Source organism: Aphanomyces astaci (genome assembly GCF_000520075.1).
Source record: "Aphanomyces astaci strain APO3 unplaced genomic scaffold supercont1.23, whole genome shotgun sequence".
NCBI lineage: Eukaryota > Oomycota > Saprolegniomycetes > Saprolegniales > Verrucalvaceae > Aphanomyces > Aphanomyces astaci.
The window spans coordinates 506,387-528,658 of NW_009798286.1; the positions used below are offsets into that span (position 1 = coordinate 506,387).

At 48.4% G+C, this 22,272-nt stretch overlaps 8 protein-coding genes across 11 annotated transcripts; 1 reads left to right on the forward strand and 7 right to left on the reverse strand.

Annotated features, from left to right (window-relative positions):
* Positions 1 to 29: 29 nt before the first annotated feature.
* Positions 30 to 796, reverse strand: H257_09525 (hypothetical protein; the record flags this gene model as incomplete). The annotated part of the gene is made up of 2 exons (XM_009835763.1): positions 30 to 129; positions 180 to 796. The coding sequence occupies 2 exons, from the start codon at positions 794 to 796 to the stop codon at positions 30 to 32; spliced, it is 717 nt and encodes a 238-aa protein (XP_009834065.1).
* A 103-nt stretch (positions 797 to 899) lies between these two features.
* H257_09526 (hypothetical protein) lies at positions 900 to 2,230 on the reverse strand. The gene is made up of 3 exons (XM_009835764.1): positions 1,807 to 2,230; positions 1,485 to 1,745; positions 900 to 1,424 (listed from the first exon to the last, which is right to left on the reverse strand). The coding sequence occupies exons 1-3, from the start codon at positions 2,204 to 2,206 to the stop codon at positions 1,003 to 1,005; spliced, it is 1,083 nt and encodes a 360-aa protein (XP_009834066.1). The 5' UTR covers positions 2,207 to 2,230; the 3' UTR covers positions 900 to 1,002.
* A 480-nt stretch (positions 2,231 to 2,710) lies between these two features.
* On the reverse strand, positions 2,711 to 4,892 carry H257_09527 (hypothetical protein). Of its 3 annotated transcripts, none has more exons than XM_009835767.1 (10): positions 4,764 to 4,892; positions 4,629 to 4,705; positions 4,286 to 4,574; positions 4,124 to 4,241; positions 3,925 to 4,070; positions 3,740 to 3,880; positions 3,526 to 3,697; positions 3,276 to 3,479; positions 3,122 to 3,214; positions 2,711 to 3,070 (listed from the first exon to the last, which is right to left on the reverse strand). In XM_009835767.1, the coding sequence occupies exons 1-9, from the start codon at positions 4,885 to 4,887 to the stop codon at positions 3,145 to 3,147; spliced, it is 1,341 nt and encodes a 446-aa protein (XP_009834069.1). In that variant the 5' UTR covers positions 4,888 to 4,892; the 3' UTR covers positions 2,711 to 3,070; positions 3,122 to 3,144. The 3 variants fall into 3 exon arrangements, with proteins under 3 accessions (XP_009834069.1, XP_009834067.1, XP_009834068.1); XM_009835765.1 differs by having other exon boundaries at positions 3,122 to 3,231; XM_009835766.1 differs by having other exon boundaries at positions 3,122 to 3,231; positions 4,286 to 4,705.
* A 2,158-nt stretch (positions 4,893 to 7,050) lies between these two features.
* H257_09528 (hypothetical protein) lies at positions 7,051 to 8,838 on the reverse strand (the record flags this gene model as incomplete). Its single annotated transcript, XM_009835768.1, has 1 exon — positions 7,051 to 8,838. The coding sequence occupies one exon, from the start codon at positions 8,836 to 8,838 to the stop codon at positions 7,051 to 7,053; it is 1,788 nt and encodes a 595-aa protein (XP_009834070.1).
* Positions 8,839 to 12,473: 3,635 nt separating this feature from the next.
* H257_09529 lies at positions 12,474 to 17,015 on the reverse strand. Of its 2 annotated transcripts, XM_009835769.1 has the most exons (6): positions 16,567 to 17,015; positions 16,365 to 16,503; positions 15,626 to 15,967; positions 14,115 to 15,106; positions 13,329 to 13,506; positions 12,474 to 12,744 (listed from the first exon to the last, which is right to left on the reverse strand). In XM_009835769.1, the coding sequence occupies exons 1-6, from the start codon at positions 16,981 to 16,983 to the stop codon at positions 12,584 to 12,586; spliced, it is 2,229 nt and encodes a 742-aa protein (XP_009834071.1). In that variant the 5' UTR covers positions 16,984 to 17,015; the 3' UTR covers positions 12,474 to 12,583. The 2 variants fall into 2 exon arrangements, with proteins under 2 accessions (XP_009834071.1, XP_009834072.1); XM_009835770.1 differs by lacking the exons at positions 12,474 to 12,744; positions 13,329 to 13,506 and having other exon boundaries at positions 14,035 to 15,106.
* A 1,159-nt stretch (positions 17,016 to 18,174) lies between these two features.
* H257_09530 (hypothetical protein) lies at positions 18,175 to 20,191 on the reverse strand. The gene is made up of 5 exons (XM_009835771.1): positions 19,802 to 20,191; positions 19,612 to 19,740; positions 19,059 to 19,517; positions 18,438 to 18,976; positions 18,175 to 18,364 (listed from the first exon to the last, which is right to left on the reverse strand). The coding sequence occupies exons 1-5, from the start codon at positions 20,174 to 20,176 to the stop codon at positions 18,268 to 18,270; spliced, it is 1,599 nt and encodes a 532-aa protein (XP_009834073.1). The 5' UTR covers positions 20,177 to 20,191; the 3' UTR covers positions 18,175 to 18,267.
* Positions 20,192 to 20,666: 475 nt separating this feature from the next.
* H257_09532 (hypothetical protein) lies at positions 20,667 to 21,642 on the reverse strand. The gene has a single exon (XM_009835773.1). The coding sequence runs from the start codon at positions 20,987 to 20,989 to the stop codon at positions 20,675 to 20,677; it is 315 nt and encodes a 104-aa protein (XP_009834075.1). The 5' UTR covers positions 20,990 to 21,642; the 3' UTR covers positions 20,667 to 20,674.
* On the forward strand, positions 20,667 to 22,253 carry H257_09531 (hypothetical protein). Its single transcript, XM_009835772.1, has 2 exons — positions 20,667 to 21,513; positions 21,627 to 22,253. Exons 1-2 carry the CDS (start codon positions 21,121 to 21,123, stop codon positions 22,068 to 22,070), a joined length of 837 nt encoding a protein of 278 aa, XP_009834074.1. The 5' UTR covers positions 20,667 to 21,120; the 3' UTR covers positions 22,071 to 22,253.
* Positions 22,254 to 22,272: the final 19 nt, after the last annotated feature.

Below are 22,272 nucleotides of genomic sequence, written 5' to 3' on the forward strand. Positions count from 1 at the left end.
TCGGAATATGAGGAGACTGTGACGATGGATCAACTGGTGACGTAGCCTGCGTTGTAGATGTAGACTTCGACAGCGCCAATGCACTTGGCTTCACATTCAACTTGACTGTAGATTGTGGTATTGGAGGAGCTAATGATGAAGGTGAGTGCTTTGATTCTGATGTTGGCGAAGGCATCAACGTCGACGCAGGAACCACAATTGGGGTATGTTGGGTGGAGGACGGAACTTTCCTCGTGGGTTCCAAGGACACCAACACCAACGTTGCTTGAGGTGTGCGTGGCAAGTTGCCAAAACTGGGTATACGACTGGGTTGATTCGTCGTTATGGGTTCATGCGTCGCAGGCGTAGAGGTGGCTCCAGGTGTCGGCTGCACCGTGGACGTGGGTTCTTGGGTTGGCTTGGCTTGACTGAAGGTGGGTTCAGGTGCGGGTTGTTCACTCATGGTAGGTTCAGGGGTCGTAGGCACCGAGGTGGGTTCAGGTGTGGGTTGTTCCGTCGCACTCGGTTCAGGGGTCGCGGGCGCTGAGGTGGGTTCTTTTGTGGTAAGTTCAGGGGTTGTAGGTGCCAAGGTTGGTTCAGGTGTGGGTTGTTCCGTCGCGGTAGGCTCAGGGGTCAACTGTGCCGATGTGGGTTCTGGATTAACATAGTTTTGTAGAAGTCGATGGTCTATCGCTTCGATGAACTGGTTGTTTTTGTCTTTTTCGTGCGCGAGTTGGCCTGATTCTGGATGTGCATCGGTACTCTTAGCCAGGTGTATGAGGTAAATAAGCGCTGAGAGGCCTTGGAACGCTCTCATGATGGGTGTCAAAATGTTTTGTGTATGCATTGCATGGCCATGCTGAGACTTTTGAAAGCAGTTTTACTTCTGCATATCTAAATACTTCGAAGTAATACAGAACTGCAGACGAGATTGGAGCTGCGTTACCGAGATTACGTGCAATCTCGCGCAGCATACTATTGTCGTGACTTGCATTTCATGTTTATGTTCTCCCATCTCTTGCGCTATTCAGTATCGGAACGACCAGTGGGGCTGTGGAGGAGGATGCCGTGGAGATGTGGCCACACATCCAGCACCGCTCGGCCTGCGCGTCTGTTGGTCTCGACGAACCCTCGACGCAATGTGTCTTGCTTCACGACAGACGATCCTTGCTCGGCCAAACTCATCGTGAGCTCGTTATACACGACGAGGATCAAAAATTGGTTCAACACACACAGCCGATACATGTGCCACACATCCAGACTGGTCAAGCTTGGCACAGCCTGCGCCACCTGGTCAGCATACTCGTCCAACACCGCTTGTTCGACGCTTCGTCGAACATCGGTTGCCACGCCCACAATGAAAAAGAACGCCACGTCTCGCAACGGGTTGCCGGCACCGGACGTGGCCCAGTCCAACAGCCAAATGTCGTCGCTTGTTTTGCCGTCTACACAAGACAAGGATTATTATTCACAACATGCCTTGTATAGATATTCCTTCAGTGTACCAAAGAGCATGTTGGCCACATGAAAGTCGCCGTGCACCAGACTCTTGTGCGGCCACGTGTCAACGATGTCGTGGACTCGAGACAGGGTGGCATTGCCGACGCAAAGTTGGTTGCAAATCGGTTCTAGTGCCTGGGCCAGTTCGGAATCGTCCAATGTGCCGAGGAACGGCGCAAACAGGGAGGGGAATTGGGCCTGCTTGGCTTCGCCACTGAGACTGGCCCCAATGCCAGGTACAGAGGCCAGCTGCGGAAAGGTTTGGCCTGGTATGTATTCACAATCGGCCTTAGACAAACCACGATGGAGAATCACAATGGACCTTACCCCAGTGCGCTACATGCATGGCGCCAAGCTTGCGAAGGATCGTAGGAACAAGTTTGGCAGGACACCCATCAAAGCAATTGTACGACTGGACATTGACTACCTTGTCGAGAACCACGTCCTCCGACGATGCGTGCAGAAAAGGTGCGAGTAGAAACGGAATCGCATCGTGTTTGGTCTCTGTGTAGAACGCCCTTTCGACCTCGAACATGCTGTGGAGGAATGGAAATTCAGGTCGAGGACATTTCACCACCAAGTGCCGTGGCGGCTGGGCATTGTCGAACGCGACCGTCACGTGGAACACGTGCGAGAGGACGCCTACATCCATGTTCTTGACATCTACCACCAGTGGCGGAGACTCGGCAAAGAGCTTGCTGATGACCGCCTTCACTTTATCTTCCATCGATCTTGCTGTGTCGGATGGTGAATTGACTGTCAACCAACTACGGATACTTATCCGTATAGGGTTGTCTCTAAGCCAGGTCATTTCACCGGTGCGATGCAAAAGGTTATAACCACTAGGTTTTTCTTGATTGTTTTTTGTTGGCTGCGAATTAAATTAAGCTGAAAGTATGCATAGGTTTGTATTTATAAAATACACATTTCTAGCTTTGAAGCATGTAAAATTAGAAAATGTCAGTCAGAAATGAAAAAAATTAAGTTTTACCACCGATGCGAAAGGTTATAACCACTTCGAGAGCAGAAGGGCTTTGGGGTCTCAAACCCTTCTGCTCTCGAAGTGGTTATAACCTTTCGCATCGGTGGTAAAACTTAATTTTTTTCATTTCTGACTGACATTTTCTAATTTTAACATGCTTCAAAGCTAGAAATGTGTATTTTATAAATACAAATCTATGCTTTCAGCTTAATTTAATTCGCAGCCAACAAAAAAACAATCAAGAAAAACCTAGTGGTTATAAACGGTTACAGCACCATTCGGTAGACAAAGCAACGAAAAGTTAGGCAATTCACACAGCTTAACCCATCTACAACGAATTGTTGGGGCCAATCGTGATGGATGGGCATTGTGGAATCAAAGCAGTGTTGGCGATTGGGCATTGGACTTGAGTGGTAAAGTCGCGGTTAAGATTGGAGTTCGGGTTTGCGCCGTAATATCCAAGTTGCACAGAGGATGGACCAGCCGATCCCAGGGGACAGTATACATCAGTGCCACCACATTCGTTTTGCGTGGGAGTGGACGACCCCTGGCCACACCAAAATCCAGGCAAACACTGCGCACATGCTTGACCGTTGGTAGTGTACGTTCCTAATCATCAATCAATCGCGCTGACGATGGATGACAAGTCGAAAAAATCACCTGCGGGACAAGGCTGCTGTTGATTAGATGTTGAACCCCGTGGGCACACGGATCCAGGGGCGCAACGTCCAGAACACATTGTCGAATTGAGGCCTGTTGACGAGCCGAATCTGACGTCATTTGTAAGCCAAGACGATATCGAGACGTGGCTTACGTTCCAAGGGGGCACAAGTGCGCTACGCCCCGCACACAGTACGACCCTGCGGGGCAGATTTGTTGCCCAATTCGGAGGCGACCATCGACACCAAGTAGGGAGAAGTACCCAGAGCTAACGAGCACGGGGGTGGACGAGCCTGGTGGGCAAAAGACGGAGGGATCGAGACAAGCAAAGTGACTGTAGTCGGACGAGCCTTCAGGGCTACGACATACTCTCTGCTCATCTCCATTGTGCTTTGGCAACGTACCAGTAGTAGCCCACAGGGCACGTTCCAGTGCACAAAGCTGTAGTGAGGCCTTCCGTGGCGCCGTAAGTTCCTGACGAACACTTTCTCTTTTGTCCTTGTGTGCAATACATTCCCCGCTCACAGATTTGCTGGTTCACACGAATGGTGGCCGCAGTAAGGGCCTGTGTTTGGCCTACAATGGGGTAAATCAACGTGCTTGTGTCGACAATGCTACCTGTAATATAGGTAGGACCGTCCACAGTATTCAACGTTGGAGTGGATATAGTGTAGTAACCGGGGGATACTGTCGTTGGAATCGACGAGCCTTCGGGGCAATACACTTCAATACCCCCGCATTCGAGGGGAGTAAGGGTACCTACAACAACCACGTCAAATGATGCGTAATGAAGCGATACATACCGAGGGGGCAATAATATCCGGCACGACAATACGGTGGAATGCATGATGCCGCAGTGCAAGTGGTGGAACATTGCTTTGAAACCAAGCCAGTCGAATTGCCAAACAATCCAGCTGGACATGGCTCGGGGGTCACCGTTGACAGCAAACTACATGACGTGTTCAACTCGATTACGGCAAGTATTCATTGAGCACATGATACCAATAATTGGCTTTGGGGCAAACGCCAGAACAAAGTGAAGTTTGAAGACCCGAAGTTGCCCCATAAAACCCTGGGGGGCAAGGTACCGGTGTTGGCGACGCTAGGGGGCAGTAGGTACCTATTGCACACATCAGTAAAATCCGAAGACATCATGAAGTAAACCTGGAGGACATAATCCAGAACACTGCTTTGATATGAGCCCTCGAGTTTGACCAAACGTTCCAGGTGGACATTGGTATTGGATGCCGCTGATACAGTAATGACCGACTTCACATTGGACTTGGGCCGACGATGTATACGGCTCCGACATCAAGAAGTCGTCCAAACCATTTCCGTCGGTACTTTTGACGGTGAAATACCCAGTAGCCACGGTGCGTCGTAGGGGGGTACCGGGGGGACAATAGTAGTTTGGGGACCCGCACTGCTGTTGGACGGGTGACGTTGACCCTACCTATGTGGAAACGAGGTCAAGAACGAAGATAATACCTAGCTTTTTTCGCTTTACTGGGCAAAAGTATCCCCCGCTGCATGGACCAGAACACAAGGGTGATATAAGGCCACGCGTGGCCCCAAACATACCAGCTAATGTAGTGTTGGTTCAACATGTGGTGAGATGTCTATCGTAGTCATAAGTACTTACCTGGGCACAACGTACATGCAGAACCGTCCCAGAACGATCCTCTCGGGCACATTATTCCTGCTTCTACCATCACAAGGACAATCGAAGCCACTGCAACTTGCTTCCAATCATGGCACATCGTCATGCGGTATCTAGAACTGGACGATGAGCTAACGACGTAACGCCTGCTGAAACCGTCCGTGAAATGAAACGTCAAACGGGGTGGGATCAACGATGGCTCGGGTGTGGTGGTGAGTTCAGTCGTCCTTACAAGAAGCAGATGACGATGTTTCTTTTTTCCGACATTTCCACGCTGCCACTTTCTCGGCCTAGATTGTTTGAACTAGTTGCCGCGACATAGATCACACAGCAACTTCCTACCGGTAGGCACTCCCTAGCTCGTTCATACATATCATTCGTGGCGACTGCGAAAGTCTACCCTTCAGGTAGACAGACCCACACACCAACTCCAACAAACAACAGCTTAGCTCCACGTATACATAAAGGCCCCCTCGAGACTATCGACCACTGTAAATTGAAATATACGGCACTTTACATACTGGTTACGCCACCTTTCGACTTTGCCCATTCGGCACCGCTTAACCACGCAACAATCTATCCCTGGATTCTTCGTAGTATTGTGCTTTCGAGCGAAATTTTGGATTTTGGCGTGAATTCCTAAAAAACCACGCGTCGTTCGTAGATCGATTCGATTGGCGCTTGTGTAGGGAAAGAGCGAGCAAGCCATGTCGAACTGGATCACCAAGTACGATGCAAACGGGTGCTTCTCGCACAAAGTGTCCGTGGTCGCCTTGCGAATGTGTCGGTTGGGACGTCTGCGACGATTGCGTGTTCCAGGCTGGACTGTCGTCTGCAGTCATGGCTCGTCGAATACTGGTTGAAGAATTATGGCGCGCAAAATGGACGATGTATAGTGTAGGGCTGTCAAAAGTCTTTAGCCAATCACACTGAGCTTTCTCAAATTGAGCCAATCAGACTCGTTCACAAAGCGGATCACTGGCGTGACACGATAGCGCAAACACCCAAAATTTGTATCAAATCGACAATATGCATTAGGCCTCTGGACGAATTACTGTACACAGTTTTTGCTCAAATAGTGTAATATATTGGTATCACATCGAGACATTTCGCATTTTGTAGCCCAACTGACAATATATATACGATAAAAAAGAATACTGACTCATTGGCTGAAAGATTGACAACTACAGCAGTGATCAAGAAACCTCGTAATTTTTTACTCATCTACTTGTCAAATATGAAGTTACTAATCAAATATGTAAATATAGAGGTATATTTCCATCGCCCTTCGACTCAAATTCTCGTTGGCTGTAAATTTTTCGCGTCAAAACGACAGCTCAACATCCTCAAGAGTGCCTTAACCATTCCTTTACTCGTAACTCATCTCTTGTACCATGCGTCTCAACGTGTCGTCTATGATGGAGCGCCTCCAGGACCAGACTGCCTCGAATATCCTCGACCTCCATCAAAGCCTGAATGAATACGGCGAAGCCGTCCTGGAAGTGTGATGCCGTTGCACCTCGAGGCCACTATCGTGCCGTCATGGCACGCTACAAGTGCATGGTAGCTGAAAACACCACGCAGATACCTACAGCGCCGTGCAGAGCGGTTTGCGACGGAAGCTGCCAGCGCCAGCCGTACAGTACTTCGCGTGGCACGTCCTTGCCTCCCATGGCGAGTAGTCGCCACTGATAAATACATGTGTTAATAAATTATTTGAAATTTGTGTGCAGTAGAGAAATAATAATAAAATGCATACAAACAACAAGTATAAATATATCTGAACTATTTTATTATGGAAACTTTGTCCTTGATTCGATCTGGACTCAGTTATCGTTTACTATAAGTTATATTCCAACAAACGCAAAAGTTTTGAAATTTGCGAGTAGCAATAATGGCCGTTTACGTTATTAAAGTTGTGTCCGTAATAGGTCACCAAACCAGTTCGTCACATATTTCGGAAGTGCATGAATTTTTGAGTGAAAGCCTCGTTTATATCCAATATGCTTTAGCTACTAATGACTTGCTCTGGTATTTCTGAAGAAATAGAGTGTTTTCTTCATGAGTCTGCAAATCAGCAATATCCAAGTCATTTCGAAAATGACTCACACTAAAATACTCCAAATTCCGATGAATTTGAAGCATTCTTTCCTCTACCACTGTATAACTTTATTACGAAGTATGTATTCATTTTGTCATGAGATATGGTCAAAAAGCTAACGGGTCAAAATGAGGGCAATAATTGGCCGTTAACATACTACAGTAATATCTAGGACGACAATCGTTTATCCTTGTTGTCCATGACGGCCATGACGGCCGTGACGGTCGGGCAAGCACCAGACTTGGGGTCAAACATGCCGTTGCCGCCAGCAATGCGGTAGCACTTGGTGGACGGGTAGATGGACATGATGCTGGTCGTGACCGAAAATGTCAAGCATGTGAAGAAAATAACCAGCAAGATGGCACCGGCCAAAGGACTCTTGCCGCCCTTCTTCTTGAGCTCTTGTATCTGAGTGCGCTGAGGAGGCAGCATCCACAACCACGCCAACGCAAACAACTTGCACATGTACGAGATGATGTACGAGTACGTCACATCCCAACGCACTTGGGTCGTGTCGTTCCGGATGTCGTCTTGCGACAGCTTAAAGTACGAGTCGATTACCTTGTAAATGACAGAAGCAAACGGAGACGCCAAGTTGGACACGGTCGTGACCAAGCCGTACGTGGCCCCTTCGTTGCCGACGTCGGCGATTTCCACGGCGCAGTACGTCGCCACGATGAAGCGCACCCCGCCAGGCACTTTTTCTGCCAAAGCACCACCCATGTAGAAACACTGATTGCGCACCACGTTCCAGATCGTCATAAAGTTGATGGCGCCGTCAATCAAAATAGAACCGATGGAGCTGAGCGCAATGGCCCAGCGCCAGTTCCAGTGCAGACCCCACTTGCCCACCACGACCAAAATCCCCGAAAAGATGAACCCGCCGAGCACCGACGACAACGCGTCGTTTAACGGCTCGACGTTGGCCCAGACACTGAACATGGGCGCCCCCGCGGTGGACCCGATGCCTTGGAAAATGTTGTTGATGAACCGGAACGCGCATATCTGCCACATCACGCGCTGCTGCAGCAAGTCCCAGAAGCTGCCCGCCCACACCTTAAGCGGAATCGGGGGGGTCTTGACTTCTTCCACGATGAAGATCGTCGACAACACCACGACCACGCAAGGCACCAAGCAGATGCCGTACGGGACGTTGGGTGCCATGGAAAACTGAAACGACCCGTTGTAGTTGGCCCCGTTCAAACCGAAACCAACGATCACGCTTGACACAATCCCCGTGAACGTGCGCACCGTGTAGATGGCCGTTTGGATGCGGCCACGGATGGCAAGGGGTTCGCGCTGGGCGTACTGCACCACCATGGCATCGGACGCACACGCAGCCATGACGTACCCCAACGACACAAACATGGACAAAATGATAAACAAGCCCCCGTTGTCTGGCGCGCTGAGGTTGAACAAGTCATGGTCCTTCAACGACGCGTTCGAGTAAGGCTTGGTGCACGCCCTGGACTTTCGTTTCGCAGCCTTTTCACGGTTGCAGTATGGCTCGCCCAACGAAGAGAACGTCATGATCATCAAGCAGATCATAGTGACCATCCACCCGATCAACATCCACGACTTGCGGCGGTAGCCAAAAATGGGGAAGCAATCTGACATCATGCCCATGAACGCCTTGAACGACCACCCCAACATCACCAACGTGCTGTACGAAGCCGTCTGGTACCCTTCCAATCGCAGGTACACGTTGAAAATGGGGAAGTTGAGGGCTGGGATCAACCCGTAGATGACACCGATGGCGGCGTATTGAGAAAACAAAGCAAACGCTTCCTTGGAAAGCAGGTCCAGGGCGCCACCAGCGACCAACGCGCCGTCTTCGAGCTCTAAAGGGGACTTTGCATCTTTGAAGTCGCCCTTGTAGTTCGTGACCGACTGGAGGTGCGCCACTCGCTCTTCCAAGTCGTGGCGTCCCTTCGGGTTCTGTGCATTGTTGCTCATCGTGCCAGGCAAATTGAACAATGATCCAAGTCGGACGACTGAAGGTGCCGTGATTCGGACCAGAGTGTGTGGTTCTATCCTCGTCGGACAGCTGGGGTATGCCACTTCAACAATTGTTGAAGGGCTGTACAAGGTAAACATTTTACTGTCAATGTCCTAGCCACGTCCTAGAACGACATTATTGCCATGTGTACAGTAGTAGTAGTAGTACTTTCCAGGCATACTATTAATACTACGTAGTACTACTGTTGTAGTAAGCTTACATAGCAAGCAATGCACCAGTGCAGTCAATCCCCAGTTTTTGCAGCTTGTACACCAAGAAGATTAATCGTGGCAAAATGTAGGAGGGATAATCCGAAAGGTGTGTCAGTCGCCTATATTTTGGTGCGTAGAAGTTCGGCTTGCTTCTGATTTTCCATGAGGGCAATGCGCCTAACCCCTATGTAGCTACCAGAGTGGAGGTGTTATTAATATGCTTGCGTTCTTGAAGTTGTTTCGAGTCACTGAAACAAAGATTTATACGCGAAGCGCCATTCCTAATGTTTCGTCAATGCCCATAACGCTACCTGGAAACAAAATTTTCATAACGTTACTCGAAGTGACAAAGTCCGAGCCAAGCACCAAGTAATTGCACTCGATAACATAGCAGCGTCTTAAGTATGGTGCACGTCACCTAAACTACGAACTTTTCACAGAATTTTCTTACTGCTACATATTTCGTTTTCATTTCTCAAAATTTTAGTAGAGACGTAGAATCGAGAGATCTTACAGTTAACGTGGTGAAGAAGTTATACGACTCAGATTTACATTTGGTGAAGAATTGATCAAGAAAAAAAAGACATTGACAGTTAACCAAGCGATATTCTGCATGGGCGAATTGACTGTGAATTTGGCCCAGCGATGCCACTGAGATATGTCTTGATCTTTGTATGAGACTAGTATCCGTGCATTATATCCGGAGGTAAATGGACCTTTATCCTACCTCTAAAGTGATAAAACTCATGAAATCGGGATTTACAGTTAACTACAGTAATTTAGTTTTTGGGTTTAACTACATTACATATACGTTAAATAATACTACGTAGTATAACCTCAAGTCTTGGATTTGGCCAGCTGAAAGATTGTAGATGACGCACATCATAGTTAGCGTGAAGTTCTAATGTTAGATGGCACGATGGGAAGGCAGTAACGACAGTACGAGGCGTAAAGCTGCTCCACAAGGTGTTGATTTACCCCTATAATATGGTAAGTTTAATATCATGTTTTAACAGGTATGAGGATTTTATCGCCATTATTTCTGATCGGCCAATTAAAGTAGGACGGAGGGAGCGCTTACTAACGTTACACCGTTAGTTGGACGAATCCCCGATATATTTGGTGGTGTGCCCGATATATTTGGTGGTGTGCCCGATATATTTGGCGGTGTGCCCGTGCGCCCAAGTAATTGGCCATCTGCCCGAAGAATTGTGTCTTATGCCCGATGAAAATGCAATGACTCAAATATCTATATTTCATGGACCTGTTCCGACTAAAACTCAGAATGGGGTAGAGCCAATCAAATCGTCGTATTTTTAATTCTACCTCATTCGCAAGAGAACGAGGTGGAATGCATATTGATTGGTATAAACAAAGATAAGCTGTATCCAATCAAAAATTAGTCAACGACGTCGTTGCAGCCTCCATTCAAGTTCAAAATGGATGACGCTCTTGCGCTGTGTGTTGCCATCGAAGCAGTCTTCTCGTCGACCGATGGCAGTAGCTACCGCTCCTCCGTTACAAACCATTTGTCGTACCGAGCAACACTTGGACTATTGTCCAGAACACTCCGATTCTTGGTGTATGGTTCCAGGACGTCTGACCAAATCCCACGATGTTCATCGTGTCCAGTTTATGATGTTTTGACGATGTTTATCGTATCAAATCAAGGAAAAAATGTATGATTGACATCGTTAACCGGAAAAATGGTTCCATCAAGGCTTGTGCAATACAGTAGTACTCCGAATAATTATTTACAAACGTCATCCAAACGTCATCCAACAATAACATTAGGTCATATCCTAATTAGTAGAGATGAGGGTAAATTAGGATAATGCTAGGTCATTGGATACAGGCCTCGTCCGGGAGCAGCACGGCCTACGGCCTACCTGCCGCTGCCCGACAAGAAGAAAAGATAGATCGTTCGGTGAAGTGAGAAGCTTAGATCCGCGCTCTCGTACGGCCTCCCGGGCGCTCGGGGCAACGTTAGGCTTGGCCACTGTTTCATCCTACAACTTGATCCTATTTCATATTATCATTACTAGTACCTTTATCCCTATTTACTTCATGCCATCAAAGTGATTCTTATACCAAATCCTTGATTTGGCACGATGAACATCGTGATTTTGTAAATATTTGTAGACGATGTTCATCGGGGGAATTCGGCGGATGAACTGCATGGTTCACGCGACACCTTCGATGCACGCGTGGCACATACGATTGTAACTGCACCAACGTTGAGGTGGCATGGCATCGCGTTCACCCCTTAGTCCATCACAGCAACATAATGAGCATCCGTTGGGTTCCTTTCGTTGATTCAAACTGGGTCCTGCCTACCGTGGTATGAGCTAGTATGATTGGTTAACTGTTAATAGCCAATAAATTGATTTGTTTTTAGCGTCTCAAGTGCGAACGAGTCGAAAATATTTTGCCAACTCGTACCTACCCCAATCGAGATTTTAGTCGGAACAGGCTCTAATGCGCGTGCTTTCCTCCAACATATTGACATCCCGTAGTCGATTGGATGGATGTAGACGTAGTAGAGCCTTCCGGTGGATGTGAATGCCCATTATTCGAATCGTCAAGGAACGCACAGCATGGGCCGTAGCTAACTCTGGTAATGATGTCAATTGAAATATTGCCCCTATACTTCAACGTTTCGTCCATAGTTCCAAATCCAAAATTTGAATCCGTCGCGCGCAGAGCTCACTTTTCGATTTACCTCAAGGTATGCACCCTCGATGGACGCGTGGACGCCATGGGCAACATGGACGTTGGTATGCGACGTCACAGCAAGGATGCTGCATGTGTCGTTTAACGACCATTTCTAAAACGTTTTTGTGAAATTGCTATACACTTCCAAAATTCGCGTGATTTGTGTACAGTCTTGCACTTGTAATCAATATTGAATCACGCTGGAGTTTTGATTGGGTGAATACTGTATACTAGTCCTTTCTTTAAGAGCCAATCAAATCCACGCAAAATTGGATGAGCCAATAGCGTCGATTCGTGATTCGATGATTCGATTCGACGGGGTCTGGAAATTCGTACCGAATCCACAGTATTCAATTGACTTATTGCGTGATTTCCATTTTCATCGGGCACACGACACAATTCTTCGGGCAGATGGGCAATTTCTTGGCCACACGGCCAATTATATCGGGCACACGACCTCGGTGTGCCAAATAAACTTTAAATGGTCCTAGGGGAGTTAAACGGGCACATGGCCAAGTATATCGGGCACACCACCAAATATATCGGATGCACGGCCAAATATATCGGGCATTCGTCCAACTTAACTGCAAAATGCTGCAGTAGAGCTTTATTCCAGCAGTGCACCCTCTATTGGCACGCATCAGTACTAGTCCAAACTGACTTGTGTGCAAAACCAACGTCAAATCCTATATGTCCAATAATGTGCTTGCTTGGTTGTTCTAACTCGATGAAAAGTCTGCTCTGGCTACAAACGATGCTGTATAACAATCGTCGTCTACACAACCCGACGCGATCGAATCGTGTCGGTGCGCGAGGCGGCACTCTTGGACGCGGCCATCTCTTCCATGCTTCCTTGTCGACTCATGACCGTGCCTCTCAAATTCAGTTCTTGGGGCATCGTCATCGCCGCCGCATTCGCGTCCGCATACAAGTTTCCTACCCAGTAAATATATACCCCGTTGATAATCTTGTTTTTCCCATGATATATATAGTTGTGTTGGTTCTAGCTACGTGAAGAATCGAGACACAACCAAATATGTGCACTTGAATAATCGGCAGAAGTATTTTGAGCCCATCAAATTGTACGAAACCATCATGTAATTAGTGTATGACGACTGAATAAACGTGATTATATCATCACTAGATGGCAATTCTTTACACACTTTGAAGTACAAAATGGAGTATTGTCAAGTCGATTCGAAATTGGAGTAGAGTGCTCAATATCCAATGAGCAGTATCACCAAATCGACAGACAATCGATCGATATACAACCAATCAAAACCCAGTTCACTAATCAAATAGCCAATCAAATCCACTCTTCAACCAAATCAACCACGAATTACTATGTGACTAAATTAGTGTGGCATTGAATGCAAAGAATCGATATACTTGGCGAATCAGCACACGTCCAAAGTTGGGGTAAAAGGACAATTGTACAAAACATCGATCGATCGGGCGAAGAATCAGCAGCACAAAACTCCAACAATTGGGTAATAAAAGGACAATCAATAATCCCCTACCTCGGAAGCGCAATTGAAGCCGTTTGCCGCGTCCTCGAATGTACACGATCGCGGCCGCGGCCGCCGTCGCCAACACGGAAATGATGAGCACGGCCACCAGCGGCGGTCCCATCGGCCCATCCGAAGACGACCCGCTCACGCTCCCTCGGTTCGACGTGCATCGCGGTCCTCCCCACACCTACCACCACCCATGATCCATCACCCTTCCAAATCAGTCTCGAGGCATGTGGTTGAGTTTATTCTAAACTGGAGCGATATGGAGACTGATACACACAACCAAATTAAATGCACACAAGAATCATCATCGGCAGAAGTACGAATAATTTAGCCAATCCGGTTGCGAAAAAACCGTCATCCACATGGAATTCATGTATGTACCTTTAAATTCATGTCTGATTCCAATCAATCACCCCAGGACAGCTTTTCCATACAAAAGTCAGTACACAGAATCCATCGATCGATAAATAGCCAAACAGGCACACACACACAAGTCCAAATACTCGGTAAAAAGGACGATATATATATATTGTGAATTCGCTCTAAACTTCCAAAAGTAATTCGCGTGGTTTGTCTAATCAATATTGAATAATCACGCTAGAGTGTTCTGATTGGTTGAATATATACTTGTCTTTTCTGTAAGAGCCAATCAAATCCACTCAAAAATGGAGAACTCAATAGCGTCAATTATTCGTGATTCGGCGGTGGCGAGGTTCGATTCGACGGGGTCTGGAAATTTGTACCATATCCACAATATATATATTAGCAACACCACAAGACAACACATACCGCTGGGGCTGAACACACACACCGGTTCGATGCACTACACGAGCCCGTAACGATGGACCCGCCCAAGGTACAGTCGGCGTTGTCATTGCAAAATGCGTTGCCGTCCACGTCAATATTGGGGTTGTCTATGTCTTCATACTCGGACTTGTGGCCGTCGATCCACAATCGTGTGGGGTGGGATGCAGGATCGCATCCAACTGACATGGTCGATGTGTTTTGCCATACGCGTATGTAGTCGAGTTTGAGGTAGAGCGGGTATGCGTCGCAGATCCGGTTCACTTTTGGGTCGAGGCCGTCGCCCCGGCACGGCTTGCCGGCGTTCGGGGGCACCGTGCCCCAGCTCGTGGACAGCGCCGTGTTGAAGATCAGGTACAAAGGTTCTTCGATCATGAGCTTCTTCGGGTTTGATTTGGCCGCGTTCTGGGGCGGCGATTCGAGGGCTTCCGCGGGGATTTCAAACAGCGGCACGCCGTCGATCATCCACCGTACGTATCCTCGGCGGCCCAGCACCCACTCAAGTTGGTACTTGAGGTACCCCGAGTACGCGGCAAACTCGACGGGCCAGTTGGCAGAAATCGCGTCCATTTGGTACGCGAACGGCGCGATCTTGTTTCCGTTCCCGTTCCCGTCCGAGTGTAGGGGCGCCGTACACTTGCTGTTGGTCGTGTACGGATCGCACAAGTACGCGCCGTTGTACCCGTTCATCACTGGAAAACACTGCCCGTCCTTGTTGACGCCCCAGTACAATCCCGAGCCAGCCTTGCCGTCCACAGGCCCCCGATCCCCGTTCACGTCGAACGATGCCGGACACGTCGATAACTTGCATGAGTTGTCGACAATGCCAAGTTCCAAGCTTGCGTTGATCTGTGATGCGACTTGAATTTGGTCGGCTTTGGCGGCGCACACATGCGCGGCGTACCGAAGACCTTGGTACCATGAGCGGTGGCCACGCGTCGCCGTGATACTGGACGGCACATCGGGGGTATTGGCGCCTACATCACGACTCGATATGATTTTGTCAAAAATCGATATTCGAAAATCAAATCGATAGCAGACAATCGATCGATAAAGTTAACATTTCATGATTTTTTGAACAAAAAATTGATAAGAAGTAAAAGATTTATTGTGCTTTCGAGTGAAATTTCGTGTTGTGGCGTGGTTTCTGGTTGGAATTTAAATCGATTTGATTGGCTACTTCAGATGAGCTCAAAATTATTAGCCAATCAAAACCTTCTCAATGAAATTCAACCAATCAGATCGATTGTGGATCGGTTTGGTCGGCGCGATTCCCCCCCAAATTTGTATCAAATCGACAATACTAAAAATAAGAAAAGCTTCTATACGACCAATCCAAACAGATCACGAATCCAGTGGCCAATCCACTCAAAAGAACTGATACTGGACGATATCTTTCCATACAAACTAAGTCAATAGACAGCGAAGAAGACTCGATATCGATGGAGTTGTGTGGCGATAAAAGTCGCAAGTTTCAAAGGGTAGTAGGTAGGTACCGATGGTTTTGCACTCGTTGCTGTAGATACAGTACGGGCTTTCGCCGTTGATCGGAAACACGGGGCGGTACTCGTCTGGCATGCCGGGCGCGATTTGGACGGACGAAGAGATGGCGGCACCGCCGCCTTCCAAGATGTCGATCTCAGGGGCCCCACGACCTTGGTGCGGGTTCAAGCCAAACCCGGGGTTGCCGTCGCACGCGGAAATGCGCTGATCTTTTTCCAGATTGGCGTCGCACACGTTGTACGACCACGGCCACATGCGGCTGGTCGACGCCATGAACAAAGCGCGGCCGAGGTTGCCTAGCAGCCACACGCCAGGCCATGTCGGGTAGTAGATGCCTATGCCGACAAGGGTGATGATGTTTATGGTGGTGTCAGGTATATATTGTCAAATCGATTTGAAGCCCTCAGCAGAATAATCGAATGTCTAAAGAGAATGCATTAAAGACCAATCAAATCACGTTCTGGCGAATTTCTGCCAATCCAAACACGTTTGACCCCTCTGCATTGGGCAAAACCATATATATACTAATCTTTGTATCATATCGGTAGTACAAGGCTGTTAAATTGAATCAAATGCATTCGAATGCTATTTTCAGAAATGACCATATATATATATATATATACTAATCTTTGTATCATATCGATAGTACAAGCCTGTTAAATTGAATCAAATGCATTCGAATGCTATTTTGCGAAATGACTCTAGTCAAAGTTTGGGTGAAATGTACAATACCTCCAGTGACACGAGCTTGTGGGTTGTTTGCATCAGGGTTATTGGCCCCCGTGACCCCGGGCTGCTGGCAGCTCACTTCGATGAGCCCGCCCTGCATGCAAAATTTGTTCCACGATTGTAACATGCCACTTCGGTAGTACTACAACAACAAACATCATGACGATGTATTTTGGCGTCGAAAGGACTTATATATATATATTACCATGCGACTTTGCTGGAACCCTGGGGGGTTCTTGTATTGGTTGTACACGCGGAATGAAATGTCGTCCAACTTGGTGATGATGCGAAACACGCCGCGGCCGTCAGCTTCCGTGACAGTCTCGGTCATGTTGACCGAGTAGTACTCGAGCGCGGCGTTCACGCCGTCCGCCATTTCGATCGCGGTCCACATGGGATCCACGCCCGCCGTAAAGTTGCGCCCGGGTCGGTTGAATTCGTCACTCATGACGAGGTCCCATGACTCGCCGCGCGACGACGTCGCCTTGTAGAACTTCTTGGGTGTATCGATGTCGACCCACGCAGGAATGCCGCTACTAGCGTCGTAATGCGGACCTTTGGCAGCACTACTCACACCGCCATTGCCTGTCAAGACCACGAAGGCCAGTACCAGCACCTTCATATTGCTTCGCTAATTGACAGTGGAAACTTGGGGAAATCCAAACAAAATCCGGTTGACATGCGGTGGACACTAAAAAATTGTTCCATCTCACCTACATACAAACTCTCAGTGTGATAAAATGAGATTTTTTAAATTATTGTCAACATTTCACGTCAGGTTCAGATACAGTAAGTTCGTCTGAGGAGATGGTAGTGTTATAATAGCCAATCGTGTGCAAGAATCAAGGTGTGATGGACTCTTATTGGATATTAAGAAGTTCTAGTACCAAGCCATTAAACTTCAAGTACAGTCATAATCCAGAAAATGTCATGAATCCCCCTACAAGCAACAGTTCGACTGTTGCTTGTGTAATAATTCCACTTGTTCTTATTATATCATAGTTAAATGCAGTGAAAGCTATACATTCCAGCTACTATACCGGGTAGGGGAATACATAGCAATACAAGGGGACCGGGTGTCTTATTTACATATTGGTTCGCTTGAAGGGAAATGACTATGTATGCAACAGTGGAACTGTTGCTGTCATGGAATTATTCCTCTGGATTTGAGCCTCATTGTCGCCGTCAAAAAATACTACTGTAGTATGGGTGAATATGATCACTTTGCGGACACCGGACAATTTCAGTCGGACATATATGATATTTGTATTGGACTTCAGCGGAACATATTTTGTCCGAACATATTCGTTCGGACATACTTGTGTATTGTATACACCCGCATAAGAACGATCAGCTATAGAGCGAGCTACGACAGGGCATCCGCGTGTGTATAATTTTGTGCAGGCGGTACTTTGGCGAGGAGTAAGCCCCAGTCGTGCACTTCACCGAAAGTCCAATCGATTCCTCTTGTCGGGAAAAGCGGCAGGTAGGCCGCCATGTGGGCGTTAATTCAGTTAACTGCTTGATATTTGTCGGCGAAAATAACGGCATCGTCATCCGTGCACCATAAACCGTCCCTCCTATTTTGCCTTGATTTGCGTGGAAATTGAAAGTCAATTCAAGCTTATTAATACTAATAAATAAGTATGCCGAAATTTCAGCATCCTGCAGCACTTTTCAAAATTGGAATCCCCATCCTGAGAGACGAGTAAGCTGCATTCTACTACGAGGTCTCTTTCAAGTGCACCATAAATTGGCCATCTGCGTTAAAGCAAGACCTGATGCGACAGCTGATAAAAAGGGTTCCTGTAAGGGAAATGTTCAAAGCAACTTGTTGGCTTAAATAAGTCAATTGGCGCACTGAGTTGGCGCTTGGCAAGGCGTAGCTACACCTGTACGAGGCGGTCTACTCGATGATTTGGAACATGCGACCCATGCCGCGATCTGCATGCCACGCGATATGGCAGTGGGAAATCATATCACCAAGGACCGCTGGCGTGAACCTACGAAAAAAAGAAGTGTAATGGCACGCGAATGAGTCATGGCCTCAATGGCACCATCAAATAGTTCACGTACTGCAGACGAACGTGGTCTTTGTACAGGGGAATCGTGTCGCGCCACTCGCTTAGGTCGTACAAGTGAGGTTGGGTCGAGTTCCACGTCGAGTCGACAACCTGGAAGTGGGTATTGTGCACGTGAAACGGATGGCTGTGCGTGGCGTTCGAGCCCACACACCACATGGTCGACTCGTTCCGTCGAAGGATCGTCACCTGAGGATCCCTGGCGGGCATGGAAACATGGTTCACACCAAACATGATGCTGCCATCGGAGGGATTTACGTCCGTGGTAAAGGCGTACGCAACGTCGCATTCCCGCAAGTCCTTGGCGGCGTCGTTCGGTTGTGTCATGTACCACGGCAAGGTCACGTGTGGAGGAGATGCTTCGAGCGGAGGCACGTCGTCGCCTTGGTAGTTGCGTTTGTCAGAGTGTGCCGTGAGAATCACCAACGCGACTTGGCTCGGTGCGCGATGGTGAAACGGTCCTAACCATTCGTTCCGCTTGAGATTTCTGTCCACCACCACCACCGATCGTGTGCTAGCCACTTGACATTGCATCTACATCGTGTCACCCATACTAAATGTCAGTCCATATACTGTAACGTCATGTTCATGCATGTTTCTTCATTCTCAAGCGTACGGCAATGTCGGCGCGGCCGCCGGGAGGCATGACCAAGAGATCGACCTGTCGCCAGTGGGATTTGGTCACGCCATCGCGAGCCAGGAGATGCGACGTGCATGGAAGTTTAAGCTCGACGATGTTGTTGGCGAGCGCATTCACGAACCGAAGGCGTACCCAAGTTGATGGAGGGATAATCAAAGATGGCACAGACTCGCCATTGACCAACAACTGGATGCCCTTCAGAGGTAGGGTCGTGTTGTTGTGGATAATCACTTGGGGGTCAAATGTCGTCGTCGATGAAGGTGGATGGAGTCCTGTGCCTTGAATCGCAGATGCCAACACATCGTGGACTGTGGCGCATTCCGTCAAGCAAACACCTTGTAGTACCAACACGTGATCGGGTACATGCTGCAGCGAGGGTGGCAGGTCTGACACGCGGTCCAGGATCACCACTGCCCCTGCCATGAGTCCCGAGATCTACTACATCCATTAATGGAATTGAACTGGTCAATGGAGGAGAGTAGGAGGATCGTGGGATGGCTGACACATTGAAAGCTCTTTGTGTTGTTACCTGCGAGTTCAACAACCCATGACGGTGGGGATGGTACCAGAATGTCCCGGATGGATGGTCCCACGGAATAACATAGGTCAACATGGTGGTTTGCGATGGCAGAACCGATGTCAAGTCGTTTGTAACATGCTACATGCATCCGATCATACGTGAGAGTGGGTCAACCAACTATGTGCTCGATTAGACGGACCAGGCCATGCAAGTGCAAACTCGTTTCGTTCACATCCCCCGGCAACAATTGGTTTTGCAGCACGATGCGGAATGTGTCGCCCGGGACGGCGTAGATGGTAGGGCCAGGAATATGACCGTTGTACGCGCGTGTCGTGAAGGCCACCCTAGATCCATCGTGCATGGGAAGGTCGACGCGGAGCTCGCCAACGTCAAGGACAAACACGGACGACACGTCCAGAACGTCATGGATGTCACGACGATTGGCCGATGGACGATGCTCCATTTGAGTCCGTGCATTGTACGTGTAGAAGCTTTGTCGAGTGGCTCTACCGACAACAACACTCGACAGCATCACCATGCTGGCCAGAACAACCCGCGGCCACATCAAGATCATGGGTGTCAATGAACGTCAGTTTCAAATTTGTTGGATAACGTTAGATAACGTTTAATACCAATAGATACAGTAATACTGGAGTATTATATTAATACTTCGAAGTACTACGTTTTACTTTTTTAGATGAAACGTGAACGTCCGTTTCACAGTCAATAAATACTATTCGGTAATAAAACGTTTACAGTTAATAGGTTTTACATTTTCTGATGAGCATAACAATGCGATCGGGTATGGTTGGTTGTGCATCGGCTTCTACTTGTCATCACATCACGCGTACTTTTCATGCAAACTACTGATTGCATATGACAACAATGAATAGGTTGTGAACGAGTCGGTTTCACATGGCTCCATTGTCAAACCTTGAGCGTAAAAGTGCGGCAGGGCTTCAGCCAATCAGTGTAAGGCTATAGTTTTGGCTAACCAATCATCGTTGTTCATTCCCAAAAGGCATGGCCGTGAGATCTTATCACCTGCGTTCCATTTTGTCAATCGCGTTTGTCAACCAGCCTCCTCATGGCCGACACTGGCAAGAGCGGAGGAGATTTGGACGCGTTGTTGCAAGAGCACAAGGTGACGATCGATGCACTTCGTCAACGTCTCGGGGATGCATTGACGGACGAGTACGACGACATTTGGCTGTTGCGCTTTGTGCTGAGCAACGGATCGGCGGACGCCGCCGAAGAGCCATGTCGGTTTACGATTCAATGGCGCAAGGATCGCCACGCTATGTTGGCCAAAATCAAATCGGGTCAGCAGCCACCTTTGCACCATGAAGTGACCAAATTCCAGGAAAGTGTCATCCCACCCGTACATATCCCCGACGGTTTATTACAGACACTCTAATCGCTTCATCTTGCCTACAGGTGGCCTCGGCGCACAAGTCCACGTCGTTGGGCGAGCCCGTGTTTTACGTGCGCATTGGCTTGTGCAATCCCCAAGCACTCATGGACGCCGTTGCGTTTGACGACGTGGTCGAGTACTACATGCTGTACAGAGAAAACCTCCTTGTCCAGTGCGACCAAGAATCGCGCAAGCAGCGGACGCTTGTCAAGATGTTGTCTGTGCTCGACTTTACGGGGTTCTCGATCGCTCGAGGCCATGATACGCGCTTCTCGCAGATGCTGGGCGCCACGAGCAAACTGTCCGAGAAAATGTACCCGCAATTGGTGGGCCGCACCATCTTTGTCAACGCCCCCAGCATCTTTCAATGGGTGTTCCGCTTCATCAAGCCGCTCTTAAGTCAGCGCACGGTGGCCAAGATTGTCATGTGCCCTGGCCAGTCGTCTGGACAGGCCCTGGCAGCTTGTCCGTTCGCCAATCGGTACCTTGGCGTTGAGGTAAGGTACCTTCCTACCTGCTCAACCGCTTAGAACAACTTCATTGCAGCAAGGATGCGTTGTCTAGTCTGCGTCCTGTAGTGTTGAGAAGGTAATCACCTTCTATCTGGTAGAATATCCCGACGTTTCTGGGAGGCATGTGTCGCTGTGGGGGTGGGTGCTGCATCGGGGGCGTCCCCAACTCGCAGACCACCCCCTTCAACTCTGTCGATGCCGACGGCCTATCGAGCATCACACTCAGTCCGGGCTCAACACAATCCTTGGACTACCCTGTCGGTGCTGGCATGAGAGTGTCGTTCAAACTCGTAGCCGAAGGCAAGATCGTCGATGTTCAGGCCTTTGTCACTGCGAATGCACGAGGAACCAATAACATCACGAACAACGTTACAGTGTTGTGGGAACGCCCCGAGTTGCAAGCGAGCGATGGGGCCCAACAAGGCACATGGATGATGCCCGTTGATGGCACACTAACATTGAAGATTGACAATCGACATGCCATGTTCCGAGGACGAAGCATCAAGTTCAAACTGGACTTTGCCGAAGGAGATCAACTCTAGGACGCTCGAATGGACCCCATCAGTTATTGCGTCACTACATACAGCAGTGACCTTTCAGTTCACGCTACATAATTTGCGATTCCGGTACCCTTAAGGTTTCACTTAACATAAAGTCCGCACGAGTTATCCACGCACTTTGATTGAATACAGCACAATTGACTTAATATAACACAACTTTACGACTCACAACTGGGGGCAGGAG